This window comes from Medicago sativa, chromosome 8 (assembly GCF_051527215.1).
Source record: "Medicago sativa cultivar Bolivia chromosome 8, Bolivia_mono, whole genome shotgun sequence".
In the NCBI taxonomy this organism is placed as follows: domain Eukaryota; kingdom Viridiplantae; phylum Streptophyta; class Magnoliopsida; order Fabales; family Fabaceae; genus Medicago; species Medicago sativa.
Window position 1 is genome coordinate 8,395,628 of NC_140756.1, and position 16,004 is coordinate 8,411,631.

The window sequence follows — 16,004 nt, forward strand, 5'->3', positions numbered from 1 at the left end:
AATGCACTCACCTTCTCTCTTCGGCTGGGTTTTTTGTTTTATTTTTTGTTGTATGAAATTAATAGTAAAAGACCTTACATGCTAATAATTATATAAAAAATAATTATATTATATATATTGTGAAATATTTAAAGTTTATTTTTTACAAAGAGAAATATTTTTTTTTTAAGAAGTTAAATTAGTCCACCCAAATTGGGACCGGAGAGAATCGAATGCGAAACCTAAATGAGAAGCACACTCCCGAAGAAAAATATTTAAAAATATTAAATAAAAATTATCAGTATTAATGTAATGTTTCTATTAGATATATTTTTCGTTTTTGCAAAAATACGCTAAGTATTTTTACCGCAATCGTTGCAGATTTTATATGTTTATATTTATTGAAACAAATTTTTATGTACCGGTATAGAAAAGTCGATATGATAAAATTTTGAAACTTCATGACTATTTTTTAAAATATCAATATTTAGTGTTTTAATTAAATATTTTTTATTTTATATGCAAAATACAGTTAAATATTTGCACTACGCTCGTTGTGGATTTTATGACTTATATTCGTGGAAGCAAATTTAATGTACATATGTGAGAAAGTCGACATAATAAAATTTAAAATTCAGGATTATTTTAAAAATATCAACATTAATGTAGTGTTTCTATTAAAAAAATTATTTTATACATACAAAACATCGTTAAATATTTGCGTCGTACTATATTTTTTGTTATCTCGAATACATGAAGAAAAGTGCTTAGAAAGCCCCTCTCTATCAATCTCATTGTCTACTCAAAACTTCAAAACTTAACCTTTATCCTCTCGCCGATAGGATGCTTCAAGACCGGCAAAAGACATGCGGGATTATAAAATATCATCATATACGAGATCAAAGAAACAACCCTCGATCTCGGATTTTATCCAATGATAGTAGTCATCCTCGGGGCCGTTCCCGAGATTTTGGTGACCTAGGGCAAACCTACAATTTGAGTTCTAACTAATAAATATATATAAACATCAAACTTGATACAAAAAACTAAGCAATTATTTTTAGGGCTCGATAGAACCCTAAAAAAAATTAGGGTTCAAATTTCGTACTAATTTTTTGGGGCTTAGGGCGGTCGCCCTCTTCGCCTGCCTCGGATACGGCCCTGGTCATCCTCAAAGATTCTTTGAGATGTTCTTGTATGAAGAACAATGGTATTGTCCAAATGTTTTTATCCTAGGAATTTGAATTGGATGACACCTGGCTATTTGTACAAGTGTACAAGTCAGTATCTATTAAATCGCACAAGTCCTTCAATGAATTTTTGTATGAATCCTACCTCATCTCTCAACGGGTATATTATTCAAGTAATATTTATATGACCTTAACTGTCTTTAAAGAGTTGTTGAAACATGTCAAATACTCATGTATAAGAAGCTCATGTTGAATTTGAACTTCAACGTCCATATGTGAAGTTCCTAAAGCTACAATTGAGAGTATGTGATCTTAGAGAACAAGTTGTGTTTTGTGATCAATACAAGTTGTGTTGACACCGTCACCAACTAATCAAGATCAAGAGCCAAATGTTTTTAAGTAATGGCTATTTGATATAGGAGAATGAAAATGTGTGATACAAGTTTGTAAAATCTATTCATAACCTTAAAGATATTATGAATTCAATGCCTAACAGAGAATATCTTATGATATTCGGTTTATAGAAGTGAGATTGCAAAATATTGTTCATAAAAAATAAATATTGAAAAACTCATGAATATATATCTCAAAACAAACTTAATATCCTCTCTTGTGAGAGTCATTAAGTGTGTGTTTGGTATGGCTTTTGGAAGCTAGAAACCACTTCCGAATGCCCAATTCACGCTACCCAATGCACAAAAAACGTGAAAAAGCATAAGCTCCAAATTGGAGCTTTAGCCAAAATGTGGTTTTTTTCATTTTCACCGGTATGGCAAACACACACTAAATCATGTTGTACATCAATCAAGTTGTCTTTAACACACTTCATTTGATATGGCAATCATTGTAATTTCCTCCCAGGTGAGAGTAAACAAAGCAATCTCTCCCTGAACTTTTATCACTCAAATGCAAACTCAACCTTGTTGTAACCGACACGAGGAGCATCAACCTTTTTTTGTCAAAAAGAGATCTGAAAGGACATTAAACATTTGGCTCCTTAAAAGACTCAACTGAGTCATAACTTTGAAAAGACAAGGTACATTCAGACCAAGTTTAGAACTTTGCAATATACTCAACAAACTTGTTGAAGACATGATGTTTGAGTGCAAAGGATTTAGGAATTTGAAACTTTGTGGGAAGTTCGGTGTATGGTCACTCAAACATATCACACTCTTGTGATTGTAATCGGTTTATTATAATGGAGTAAGTTCTCGACTGTACTTAGGCGAAATCTCTTCTCGGATGGGACTAGAGGTAGCAATGAGGCAATTCTTCAATGAGAATCATTGTCAATTCTTACCCGTTTTATACAAAGCCCAAAACATCAACCCAATTGACAATGTCTTAATGACCAATTATTTAAACAAGGAAAATGCTATTTATCTAGAAAAATAGCATCAAGAATTTTTCAAGACACATGTGGCAAGTTTTAATTGCATGATTTATTTGTCTACTTCCTATTTTTCACCACACCTCCTTGAATTGTGGCAAATAGTGCATTGTGATTGGTTGCTCTTTATTCTTGAAGAATTCTTGATTTTTTTCTAGATATATAGCATTGCTCTTTAAACAATAGAATTATGTTTAACGGTGCAACTTGTTACCTGCTTATTTTCCATTCATATGTAATTTTGATATATAAATGGCACCACGTTGAGAAATATTGCACTCCCCACATGATTAGCCAAACAGGGGTTCATTTAATTTGGGCCAGAGTGCATGTTTTGGTCCAACTTAGGCCACTTAAATGACCTGGTATTATGGGTTGTCTTCCGGTCAAACATGCCATACACTTTATTATTCAAAAACACACTAGCAGTTCCATTTTCCTCATTGAACTTACAAAGTTTTTTTTTTTCCAGATCTAACGAACCCCATGATTCTATTGGCGGTGGAGAGAAATTTGTTGTTCAATTCTGTCTTATTTGTTTGCGGGTTCCAAAGATTCTTCGTTCAACTGATATTCAGAGCTTGGGATTTCAATTTTTTCTTCAACAAGCCAGTTCTAATGTTTTTCTCTTCTGTAGAGGTTGGGATTCAGAGATGGATGGTATAGACCTAGTTGTAATTGATTTTTCTATTACATGTAAAAAAAAATCAATCCTTTAATAAATGAATTAATAACATATCCTTTAACTGCAGAATTGAAATTTTTTCCCAACACCATCCCATCTGTCTTTTCAATTATAGGAAAGAAGATGGAATTTCACAAACTATTATTAACAAAAACGAAGAAGATGGGATTTAAATTCTTTAGAGTTTAAATGTTGTAGTTCCTTCTATGCTGCTAACCCATAAAAGTTAGTTTCACAAACCAACAGAATCGATCTGGTGGAAAGAAGAAGAAGGTGAGGGAGGTGATGGAAAGAAGATGAAATTGGAGGAGTGAATCGCTCCCAGGAGAAGAAAGGAAGAGAAAGAAATTTTGGTTTTTAGTTTAGTTTAAGGGCATTTTAGGTATTTCATTTAATGACAAAAATGATAAGGTGTGGCTAGTCTTACATAAGACTGGGTGTCATGCAACTTTTACGGTAGGTCTTAAACTATTAATCCTAACCGTTTATATAAAATATTATTATATCAAATTTAGATTTCAATTTGCCTAAGTTGAACCTCAACTTTCATTTGGTCCAAATTAAACTTTACCAGCCAAACAGTGCTAAATTGTGCACGTCACGTCGTTGTAGTCAATAGAACCGTGGATTCTTATAAATATTGTACTTTTTTTTTAACAACACTTAAGCATAACAAGTTTTTTTATTGGTCCTCCCTCAAAAAAAAAAGTTTTTTATTGGTCCAAGTGTGTTGTCTTTGGTGTTTTGCTGAGTCTGTCTTTGGTTCTTATCAGACATAATTGGAAGATCAACAATTATTGGTTTGGTCATCAAATAAGAGCTTGAAAAATGCTCTTATTTTGGTCATCAAACAAAATTTATATTTATTATTTTATTTTTTATTTTTATTTTGCATGATGTTGGTATTCTAAATTTTGGATAGAAATTTAGGCTCTGTTTGGATTGACGGAGCGAACGGAGCGGAGCGGAATGGAACGAACGGAATGGAGTGGAATGGAGCGGAACGGAACAGATATTCCATTCCACCGTTTGGAAATTCTATGATGTAACGGAACAATGTTTCCATTCCATTGTTTGGAAAGTGGACGGAATAAAACAAATTATAGTTTTTATTCCATTTTTACCCCTATTTAAAACCACTATTATTATGTAATATATCATTACTAAAAAATTTATCTACTTTGTAACCAAAAAAAATTATCTTCTTTAATAATTCAACCACCCAAACAAAAGCTCCTAGATCATCCCAAAGAGGAACTCGTAGGAATTGCAGTCACCAAAAATTAATTGCACTCACCTTACCTCCATGAGAATAACAATGGAATAAGAAAGCAAGACAAAGGTCCACTACATATACAAACAATGCACGAAAATAAGAACTCAAACTCGTTGTGTATAGAAAGCAAGAAAAATAACTCAAACTCGTTGGGTATACAAAGCAAAGAATAAGAAAAAAGGTCCACTACATATACAGAGAAATGCACGAACATAAAAGCAAAGAAGAAAAAAAGTAAGCACGCAAATATGTACAAGAAGAAAGACACACACTGATTGAAAAAATGAAGTATTTGAGAGGAAGAGGAAACAATAATGATAAAATAAAATAAGGGTAAAAGGGTAATATTTAAATTATGGTGCTCCATTCCATTGCATACACCCCAAATTGGGGGGAATAGAAAATTGAAGGATTGGATGGTATGGGATGGAATGGGTTCCATTGTATTCCATTCCACTCCATTCACTTTTTGCTAATCCAAACAATGGAACATAATTAGTTACCACTCCATTCCATTCCATTCCATCACATACCATCAATCCAAACATAGCCTTAAGGTTTGGCCTTATCCATCCAATTCTTAAGTGAACGATACTTCAATAATCCGAAACACAATCGGGGAGGTAGGTAAAGTTCTATCAAGTATTATTTAAATTAGAGATCAAACTTGGTTACTTTCGAGTTACGATTGATAATCGATTTTCAATTTAATTCAAAGTTGCTTGTTCAAAAAAAAAAAATTAATCCAAAGTTGAGAATTTTAATTTAAATTTTTTGGTGATGTGCATTAATTAAAAAAATGATAAAAATACGATTAATTAAAAAATCAATTTTAAGTAGTAGATAAATCATACAAAATTGATTCTCTTCATTCTCATGAATTAAGTATAACTCTTAGAGTCATGCATAGAGTCATGCATTTCAATCTCAATTGACACCACCAATTATATACGAGACCACAAACAACTATTGGAATCATGCATTTCATGTTAGAAGATATATTATATATGTTATCTACCAAAAAAAAGAAATATTATATATGTTAGAAATAATTTTATGGTAAATTCTAATCCTTGATCATGTCAAAAAAAAATCTAATCCCTATTACATTATTTATTATCCATCTGTTATCTATTAAGTTGCTATTTTTTTTAAATAATCAGATACAATTTTTTAACATCTCATATTTTACGGAAATATTATATAAATTACATTATTTATCATTTTGAATTTAGACGATGAACATTATCAACATTAATTATATGATTGTTTTTTCATTTATCTTCACATTCTTTTCAATTTTCTAATTTCCTTTCTTTCTTCTTTTTGCACGCATGCGAAAAAAAATATACACTTGTCTGAAGTGCCCATGTATCTTGCTAGTACTAAACAAAATTGGTTACTCCACTAACTATTAACACTAGGTAAAAGACGAGCACTTACATGACATCTATCTTCATTTATTATTGTATTTTATTATTTATAAATATTTTATAACATTTACTCTTTTTTTCCGTAGAATTTGTATCTCTTACTTTATTTTTTTAATACGCTTAGTTTAATTTAATTTTTTTCTTCTATTTAAATTTTAGTTGAATATTCAATTTATATGTTTTTTAATTTGAAAACAAATGTAACAAAAAAAATTTCAATCAAAATAGACCGATAGTTTTCAAATTTTCTATAATTATTGTATAGATTTGAATTTGAACAGAAAATATAAGTTGTTAATGGCAAATTTATCTAGAAAACGGTTTGATAAAAAGTAGTTGTGGTAGTTAATTTTAATTTTTTTTATATATAATGGTATAGATATAGATATATATGTATACTATTATAAAATAGTATTTCGTTTCTCTCAATAAATATTTATTGGTAGTTAATTTTGGATTGGCTTTTTCACTTCCAATTATACCAAAAAAAAAAATTGACTATAAAAATGTTATTTTGTCGGTGTCATCAAAAAGATGAAAATTTATAATATAGTTATTATATTGTTGGTATCATTGAAAACGATATGTATAGTTTGTTTCAATCTCAAAATGTAAAATATATATTATGTATACATATAATTTTAATCAAATTTCATTAAAATTATTGTTTGTAATTTATATGTATTAATGCAAGAAAAAGAGGAGAAACGGCTAATCGTGCATCACCGTAATTGTCAAACGGAACATTTTCGGCAAATTAAAATTATTTTTAACGTGTAATTTGGTTATTAGCACAATCAATTGTCTCAACATTAGCGGCTACAAATTCAACAACGCAACGTCCAAATGTTGTCTCAAATTTACTTTGTGTGAAAGACCTCATTAGATTAGAGTATTTTGGGTAAATTAGTTAAAATAGTTTGTTACGGTTATATAAGCTATTTATGTTTTGGTCGATTTGGTGCGCTCGAACCTCTCTTTCTCTCCGGCTTTATCCATAGATATAGGAGGTCGTTATGTGACTTGGCATCCATACGAGAGTACCCTAAATGTTGATGGCGGTAGTTACGGAAATCCGGGTTTTGGTGGCGTTCTTCGTAATAATGATGGCGATTGGCTATATGAGTTTGCCGGAAATGTTGGTAAAGAGGATATATGGATGTGATCTCGCTACTCTTGTTGACATCATTATGCGGCAATTATAGTAATGTGCGGGATTTATTGCAAATGAGTTGTCGCGTCCGGTTAAAGCATTATGTGAGGGAGGCGAATTCGGCTAAACTAAGAGCTACAAATACCGAGATTTGGCATGAGTCTTTGGAGCCACCAAAGGGCCTTCTTCCACATTTGCAGCCTATGTGCCACGAGAGATGTATCATACAAATTAGTTTTTAGTTGTTTTTTGTTTCTTTTCTTTTTGTTAGCCTCTATCATCATTGGCTTATACATTGCCTTAACGCGGATCTTTGAAAATTATTGTGTCTTTTCTTTTATATATTTATCTTTTTCTTTTCTTATCTTTGTTTTTTATTTTATAAAAACACTTATATGTTTTTTTATACAGCTATTTTTCATAACAAACTCGTCTTTTAAACAATAGTAACATTTTATAATTGTTATTAATGACTCGTCTAAGCAGGTTTTGGTATACATATGCAAACTTAAAGAGTTTATTGAGTACAAGAGCTCGTGACGTATCTGAAATAATAAAATAGGAATTACCTTGAATTTGTAGCGTAGAGCACAATTTTCGATCTCGTTTTAATCTAACAAAACAAGCTTACAGCCAATTATAACAACAAATTGGTTTTTTCATATGATCTAATTCTTGGCATCTCTTCACTCTCAGTTATCCCCTAATTACTTGGATGATACTTGCGTGGAAACTAATATGAAGTCATATCATGCGCATCTAAATTTCCTCAAGTTTAATGTTGATGGATCTCATTATAGCGGTCTTCTTCTGGTGGTCTCGTTCGGGACCCCATTAGTAGTTTCGTTTGCAGTTTCACTGCAATCTTGGTAAAGCCACTTGTATTTTGGCATAACTTTAGAGTTTAACTCATGGCCTTCAGTTTGCTTGTCCATTTGTAATGTTCTTGTTAAAATGGATTATTTGGTGATTATTAATAAGATTACTATGAGACATTCTCATAATCTTCATCTGACTCTTTTAGTGGAAGAAGCTCTTGGTTTAAATAATTTTGCTGATTTAGATTGTCGGGTTAACATTGTTTCGTGAGGAAAATAGGTAAGTTGACAAGTTGGCAAATCTAGCTCCGGGCAATAATTTTAGTGTTCGAAAGTTGTTCCATCCTCTTCCCCAATTTCAAATTGTTCCTGATGATTTTGGAGTACCTCATTCCCTCGTTTAGTTCAGATAGTTTTTCTCTAACTTCCTCTTTATCTTATCAAAAATATAAAAAGAATCCACTATTAATATGCCTAAATATTTTGTATAGAAATGTGTTGACATGTTGAGCATATTAAAAGGATTATCATCAAACTCGACTTATAACCAATTGAATTGCAAGAAATTAAGAGACAGAGTAAAACCAATGAAAATTCTCACGAAAGCTTAATCGCTAAAAGAAACAGATAGATGTATTTAATTTATAGGGTACAAATGCAAAATCTTTCTAAACTAGCCTCACTTAAGAGTTAGATTACAAAACCTTCGTAATGAAAGCATTATTAAGGAACGAAAATAAGCTAACAAAGATTGCCAAAAGTCTAGTCTTCCATTTATTTTGATTTGTCTATAGTTCGGAGTTTGATTTTTCTTCGCTTAAACTTTTGTCGTTCACTCCCACAAGCTCAGTGTCAAATATAAGTGTTGCACCGCCTGCAGGTTCAACTCAGTGTCATATATATGCATACATTGATAAATTTTGTTAGTTGGTATGTATAAAATGCAGGAAAGCAATACAAGCTAAAAAATGGAATAGTGATGGAAACGACATTATTTTAACATTGTTTTACCTATTATGAGAAATTTATTTTTTACATAAACTCATAACAGGAGACCTCATTTCCAAAATGAGATTATTTTGTATACAATGTCAGTGTAAAATGTTTAGTGTCAACCAATCACAAATCATTCATTGTATGACTTTAAGGTACAAGTGATTAAAGTCAAACAATTTTAGTGATTCAACAATTGTGATTGATCGAAGGTATAATTTTTTTACACTGCGAGTGCATATCAATAATATCAGAAGAAAATTTATGTAAGTAATATAATATTAAACGGATATATCAACATCGACATTAAAAAACATGTTTAACTCTTCAACTAACATTTTATGTGGCATATCCTAGAGCCAACAATCAAAACCAAAGCTGCTAATGTAATTCAGTAGTCAACAAGTTTTTTATCTCGACTGAGATCAGATACTCTTCTACCAGACTGTAGAATAATCTGGAAGTTCAGGAAAACGGGCAACCAAGTTATTTAACTGTTTATTAATTTCCCTAACTTGAAATATGAAAGAGGTTTTGACTCATGAGCATTACGTTACATTACATACTATCATTATCAGCTTGATAAATTACCTGGAATAGTGGGTGGGGAACCCTGCTCTCCGTAGCCGAGTTTTGCTGGTATTTTCAGTTTTCGCTTCTCACCAAGACACATTCCCAATAATCCTTGGTCCCATCCTGCCAAGAAGAGGAGGAACAATCATGTAATCATCTATCTGGAAGATCTCCCGTCATAAACCAGAAATTTGTAATAAAACAAAATCTTACATTGCATGACTTCGCAAATACATCCATGCAAGTTATACTAAACTATAGCATGGGTATCTGGCGGCCAGAAAACTTAAATGATAGCAAGAACATAAAATCTGGAGAAATATAGGTGTATTTTTCTATATGAGCAATTCAAATCATCAAGTAGCACCTCCCATTAGATACGTCTGTCATTTCAATCTACTTGTTTTTTCCTGTGTTTGTATTTGACTGATCAATCCTGGTAATGTTATGGATTATTTATTGGCTTTAATTGTCAAAGTAATTTTGGGACTATTTCAGTTAGATAAGATTTCATGATAAAATATGGATCAATTAGAAAGCTTTCAAAATATACCTTACAATTTTGATCTGCTATTTTAGCATACAGTTCACATTCTTTGGCAAAGCCATTGTTCCCATTCGTATTGATATGGTGTAAATTTTCTTAACATCCAAAAGGGAGTAAAATCTTAAGAATCACATCAGCTAAAGCCTTTTCCAACAAAGGGGTTGACTAAATGGATCAAACGAATATTGTAATAGCCTATCTTAAATCGTGTTAGCCGACCCCACTTAATGGGATAAAGCTTGGTTGTTATTGTTGTTGTTGTTGCCTGTCTTGAATCATGGCAGGTGACAAACTAGTAAATTTAAATCCTTCTTGATGGTTTTGTCTGTAGTTTCTCTAGGTGGACTCTACTTCTAACTATTGAACTACCCTCCATCCAATTTACCCTCTCCTTACACAGGCTTCTACTAAGCATAGCAACATAAGATATAAACTAGTTCAAAGCGTTAGATTTCAATTCTATTGCTCAAATTTTATTTAATTAGGATCCACATGTTACAAATCAGCCATTTTCCTTGTCCGGGGAGAAATTCAAAGAACTTGATATTTCTTACATCAACAACCTTTTCCATGTGCTACAATGATCTGGCATACAATATCTTGACAATCTAAAGCATAGTTTCTCTTTCATTTTATACAATTTACACCTTTTAGCTTTAATTTTGCAGTAACTGAGAAAGCCAACACAACAGCTAGTTCAACGCTAATGAAACCAAAAATTCAAAGTAACAAAACTTATTTGTCGCTGCGCTGTTACCTTTGATCACTTGACCACCACCAAGCTCAAAATCAATTGGGTTATTTCTTTCAAAGCTAGAATCGAAAACAGTTCCATCGGTGAGTTTTCCCTGCAAAGACAAGTCAAAATTTAATATGAAGGAACATGATACAAGAAAAATTAAGTGAATGCATGACCCCTGATCAGTCATCACAAGAACAAATGAAATGATTATCAAAATAATACAGAATTCCTCAAAGCATTTAACTGACCACTCGAAATAATTGATAGATGTCAACATAAGGTAGGCTACATAAATAACACAGTATCAAAATGGCTTTAGGTGATTATCGTTTGTGATTGTGAGTATGTTATAGGTGCCTTACCAAATTCCCATTGTTCTCTCAATGGCTAGTATTTGTTAGGTTACTACCAAGGAGGATCAAGAAGTAAGTACATAGTTTAAATTTTAACAATGCTACATCTATAGAGTGACATAAAAATTTCTCCAAACAACATAGGAAATTAACCATCAGGCGACATTACCCATCTCATTAAAAACTGGAATAAGGCACGTTCAACATAGTTCATTCATCATCAAAACCATAGAGAACATGTTGTCAATGGGAATCACATGCTTCTGCGTATGTTTATGTAGCCTTTCAAATTAAAGGAGAGGCCAGCATAATTATTTTAAAACAAAAGTCACATGAGTGATTAACAAAACAAGTTATTATATTCAGTTTCTCCATGGGATGTTGTGCCTGTATTTATATGTATGCCTCACATCATATATATTTAGAGTATGTTTCAAATTTCAAATAGACGAGAATGGATGAAAGGTTACAAGAGGAAATAATAATTAAACCTTTTACTCTAAAGACTAACATCCTGCCTTATTAAATTCATGAACACTTTGAAGTTTCCCCTATTTGGACGGTCTTAAAGTAAAGCAAACTTTTTACTCCCATCCTCTTCTCTTTCCTTCCCCTTCATTTTCTTTTAGTTCCTTGATCCTTCCCCTCTCACAAACATTCCCTAGAGGTTACTGCTTAAGCTTATTTTCAAAGAACATATCATAAGAAATTACTCACCCGATAGTGTACTTTCACTTTATCACCTTTGTGTGCCTGAACTTCACATGATGTTGGTTTATACTGCAATGGAAAAGAGTATAAACAATGAGCAATAAAGAGGATAAACTCATTTTCTTTGTCTTATACACAAAATAGCTTATGCATTATTATTGGTGAAAATTAGCTGCATCGTAGGTCGGGATTAGATGCATGCTTTCTTATTTTCCCATTCTAATCTCAACAAAAAAAAAAAAACTAACTCACATTTACAAAAAAACTAACTCACATTTACATTACTATGCCTATTAACAATCAGTGAACAGTATCTTGTGACCTTGCTAGCAAGGTTTTTGCCGCACTTTAACCCAAATTAGGTCATGAAAACATATCACAGATGTTAAAGAAGCTGTGTTTCATCAATTTTGCATGTATAAAAATACTCTTTCTAACCCCCAAGGAAACTATAACTACAGAAGTTATTATATTTCTAAAAAATTAATAATTCATTTCATTCCAACAAAAAGTGGATGTCCATGTATCAGTTACATAACAATCAAATCTTTTCTTCGTTCCAACAATTGGGAATCATCAAGGCAACCCAACACACAAATTAACATAAATATGGAAATGGATTCGTAAGAAAAGATCAATTTAACATTTTGTATATGTCCAGTACTTCTTCAACATTCAAAAAAAGGGAACACGCACCAACACGACTTAAAAATACCAAAAATAGACACTTTTGATCAAAGGTGTGTCCGGTGTCCGAGACAACATTGACACCGACACGTGTGATTACATTGAATCACGTCGTTTTCTCAAATTATTATCAGCTTCATAAACATTGAATTATGTAATTTTTCTCAGATTAATATCGGCTTCATAACAAAAATCAGTGCAATTCATGCAAAAAAAAAAAATCTGAGCTATAAAATTTACAATTTACCTTAACGCCAATCTGCAACTCCTTGACATCAGCCTCTTTCTTGGCAGAAACTAACACACGATCACAAAAAAATACACATTATTAGAAATAAAAATGATAGAAATTGATGAATTGAAGGGGAAAATTAAGTAGATCTGAACAAATTTTAGATCAAAAAGTGAAGAATGAAGAAAATGCTGTGATGTGTTATGTGAACAATGGAATCAATGAATTTTGAAGAATAGAGAAAGAAAAACACCTAGTAATGTTGATGCAATGACGAAGAGGGTGAAGATGAGAAAAATCGAAAATGACTTCATCGTGTTCTTAGTTCTTACAGGCTCACTCACCAAGTGTTTCTCTCTCGTTGGATTTGGGTGTCGTTATAAATAGCATAGTACCATAGAAACGGGGTTGGACCGGGTCGGGATTGTAATTTTTATTTTTATTTTTATTTTTATTTTTATTTTTATTTTTGCATAGAAAGAATTCTTTTTTTACCAAATTAAATGCAAAGAAAGAAAGCTTAGCAAACAAAAACAAAAAAGAGTGAAAATGTTTTTTTTGTCTCTGAATTTGTAATTATCATTGAGCTTAGTTATTGAATTTTTTGAAATAGCTCAATTGTCCCAAGTTTATTATGTCATAATCATTTTCATCCATTTTTTTTATGGAATTTTCATCCATTTGTTAATTTCATTTGTTACCAACAATTATAGTATTATGACGTGGTTGTCTACGTTTGTTTCAAATCATCTTTGCATTCATAGAGACCACGTTAATATGAAAGTTTTTGTAACAAGGGAGTAAAATGGAGCAATATATACTTACTAGCATGGAAACCGTGCCAAGCACAGCTAGAATTCCGTCAAACTTAGAGATAATATTGCGATGTAGCAAAAGTCAATTAAAGTTCAACATTAGGCCGAAAGAGTACGGGTTGAACATCAAAAGAGTGAAAAACTCATACTTAAGCCTTAAATTTTTGGATGAAAATGTAGTCTCATTTTCATCGTGTGGTTGCCCTTTCTCCGATGAGTTGATCCACATTATTGTTGGCTTCTCCGGAAAGTCCAAGCTGTGGTATGATATCATGGTTCTTGTTGTAGGGGAGCGGGAGTGTTCTAGGTGGTGGATCACGAACACGGAGAGTCCGACACTTAATGGAGAGATGCTAATGTGTTAAGTGTAAGTTAAAATTTCACATTGTATGCAAGAGTAGATGTGACCAACAAATAAATAATATGATCCATGCCGTAATGCCTTGAGACATTGGATGAAGGTGTGATGTTAAGCTCCCTCGTGTGATTGCTCTTAACCTAATGTGATCATACAACTCAATTTTGACTCTCACGAAGTTTCAATGTTGTGATATTTTTATTTGTTAGTTTTTGAATGTCGTTTTGTTTAATTTTTTATCTTAAATGTCAAAAAATTATTCAACCTCTCGTTATATCCGATTCATTCACTTTTGATCTTTGGTAAGATACGACAATAGTAAAATGTAGATGTGTTTTGTTGAGATAAAAAATACATACATGTTTATTAGAAATTTTAAATTGTTGTGCTATTTTTTAATGAGTCTAATATTTTGGTAAGATAATTACAGATTAATTCTTATCTCCTTCAATAAATGTATAATATTACCAATAACTCATTATATACTTTATTATCTTAGAGAAAAACAATCACTCGTTACTTGTTTCTCTTTTCATTTCTCTCATGTTAAAATTCCTTTTTCGTCTTCTTTATTTTTCTAATATACTTTCTCCTTCCTCATGAAAGAAAGGAACAAAAACATTTCTCTATAAAACCACTACCAACCCATATTTTTTAACATGTTATGCCTACGATCTTATTTGGCTCTCTCACCGGATCGAAATACGGATCGTCTCACACATAATAGATATATGTTTATGTGTCATGTGTGAGTTAAACTTCTACCTTGGAAGCAAAAGTATATATTGAGAAATATGAATGTGAGATGACCAATATACATAATGTCTTTCGGGTTTTGTGTGAAGATGTGGTGTCAATCTCATTTTTGGGGTTTCTCTTAGTCAAATGTGACGATCAATCCATTGCAAGCTCGCTCAAAACTCCAAACACTATGATGAACTATTTTTTTTAGTTTTTGGATGTCATTAGTTTAATTGTATTATATTAAATATAAGTTTTTAGAAGTTCACTCTCATGAAAGAAAAAAATATCCAATCTCTACTATTTTAAATACCTTGACTTTTGGTCTTTGGTGGGATCTAGTAATAGAAAAATGTAGACGTGTTATGTTCGATTAACAAATCACATACTTATCTCCCTCAAAAAAAATCACATGCTTATCGGACATTTAAAAATGATGTAATATTTTTTTAATTGATTATCTTTTTGGGTGAAATAATTAACGATAAATCTTCAACTATATCATAAAATTACCGGTAACCCGCTATATTCCTAACACTTCAATGAATAAAACACACACTACTTTTTTCCTTTATAATTTCTATTATCTTCAATGAATAAAGCCCCTCACGCCTTCTCTCTCTCGAAATCGCAGCCTTCTCTCTCGATCGGTTTGAAACGCGTCGTCCTCCTCTCCTTCCAAATCTCCGCCGTCAAGATGTAGATGGTGGTGGTTGGTGGTGCGACAATGGGTAAGCCATCCGCATCGCCTCTGTTCTCTTGGTGGCTTCGTTGGGAGTCCAGGCTCTAGGCACACCGTGTGTTGGTCGGAGGTAGCGCCGACGGTTTGGATTCGTTCAAATCGTGCCGTCGTGATCGGGTTTATGTAGATCTATTCTTTGCTAGATCCGGTGTTTCGGTTTGCATCTGTTTCGTTTTCCTTCTTGCGGCCGCCGCATGTGTGTTCTTGTTGGAAGCCATGTTATGGTGAGACCGGTTCATGTTTCGGCAAGTTTCTTTTATGGGAGTCTCTGTTATGTGTCTTTCGCCTTCAACGTTGTGTAAATGTTAGGCGTGGATTTGGAAGCTCGAGAGGGCCGTGATGCTTGTTGTTTGGTTGCGGGGGCGGTTGGTACGTGAATCCGATATGTGTTGTTGTCGGTTCATAAACCATATCACATACGACGGTTTGTCTCTGGTTCACTTTCTTTGAAGGTGATTGCGGTACCGTTGTTGAGCCGAAGTGGTTGTTATTATGCCGATGATCGCGGTAATGGTTGGTGTGTGTGGTTTTGCTAATTTTCGTGTTGGCGGTCGAAGCCACTCCCCTATCAAATGTCCGTGGTTTC

At 32.5% G+C, this 16,004-nt stretch overlaps 1 protein-coding gene across 1 annotated transcript; it reads right to left on the bottom strand.

The window, feature by feature from the left end:
• Positions 1-8,503: 8,503 nt before the first annotated feature.
• LOC146896675 (FK506-binding protein 2) lies at positions 8,504-13,115 on the bottom strand. The gene is made up of 6 exons (XM_085737405.1): positions 13,016-13,115; positions 12,778-12,827; positions 11,850-11,912; positions 10,795-10,885; positions 9,509-9,613; positions 8,504-8,798 (listed from the first exon to the last, which is right to left on the bottom strand). The coding sequence occupies exons 1-6, from the start codon at positions 13,074-13,076 to the stop codon at positions 8,713-8,715; spliced, it is 456 nt and encodes a 151-aa protein (XP_085593531.1). The 5' UTR covers positions 13,077-13,115; the 3' UTR covers positions 8,504-8,712.
• Positions 13,116-16,004: the final 2,889 nt, after the last annotated feature.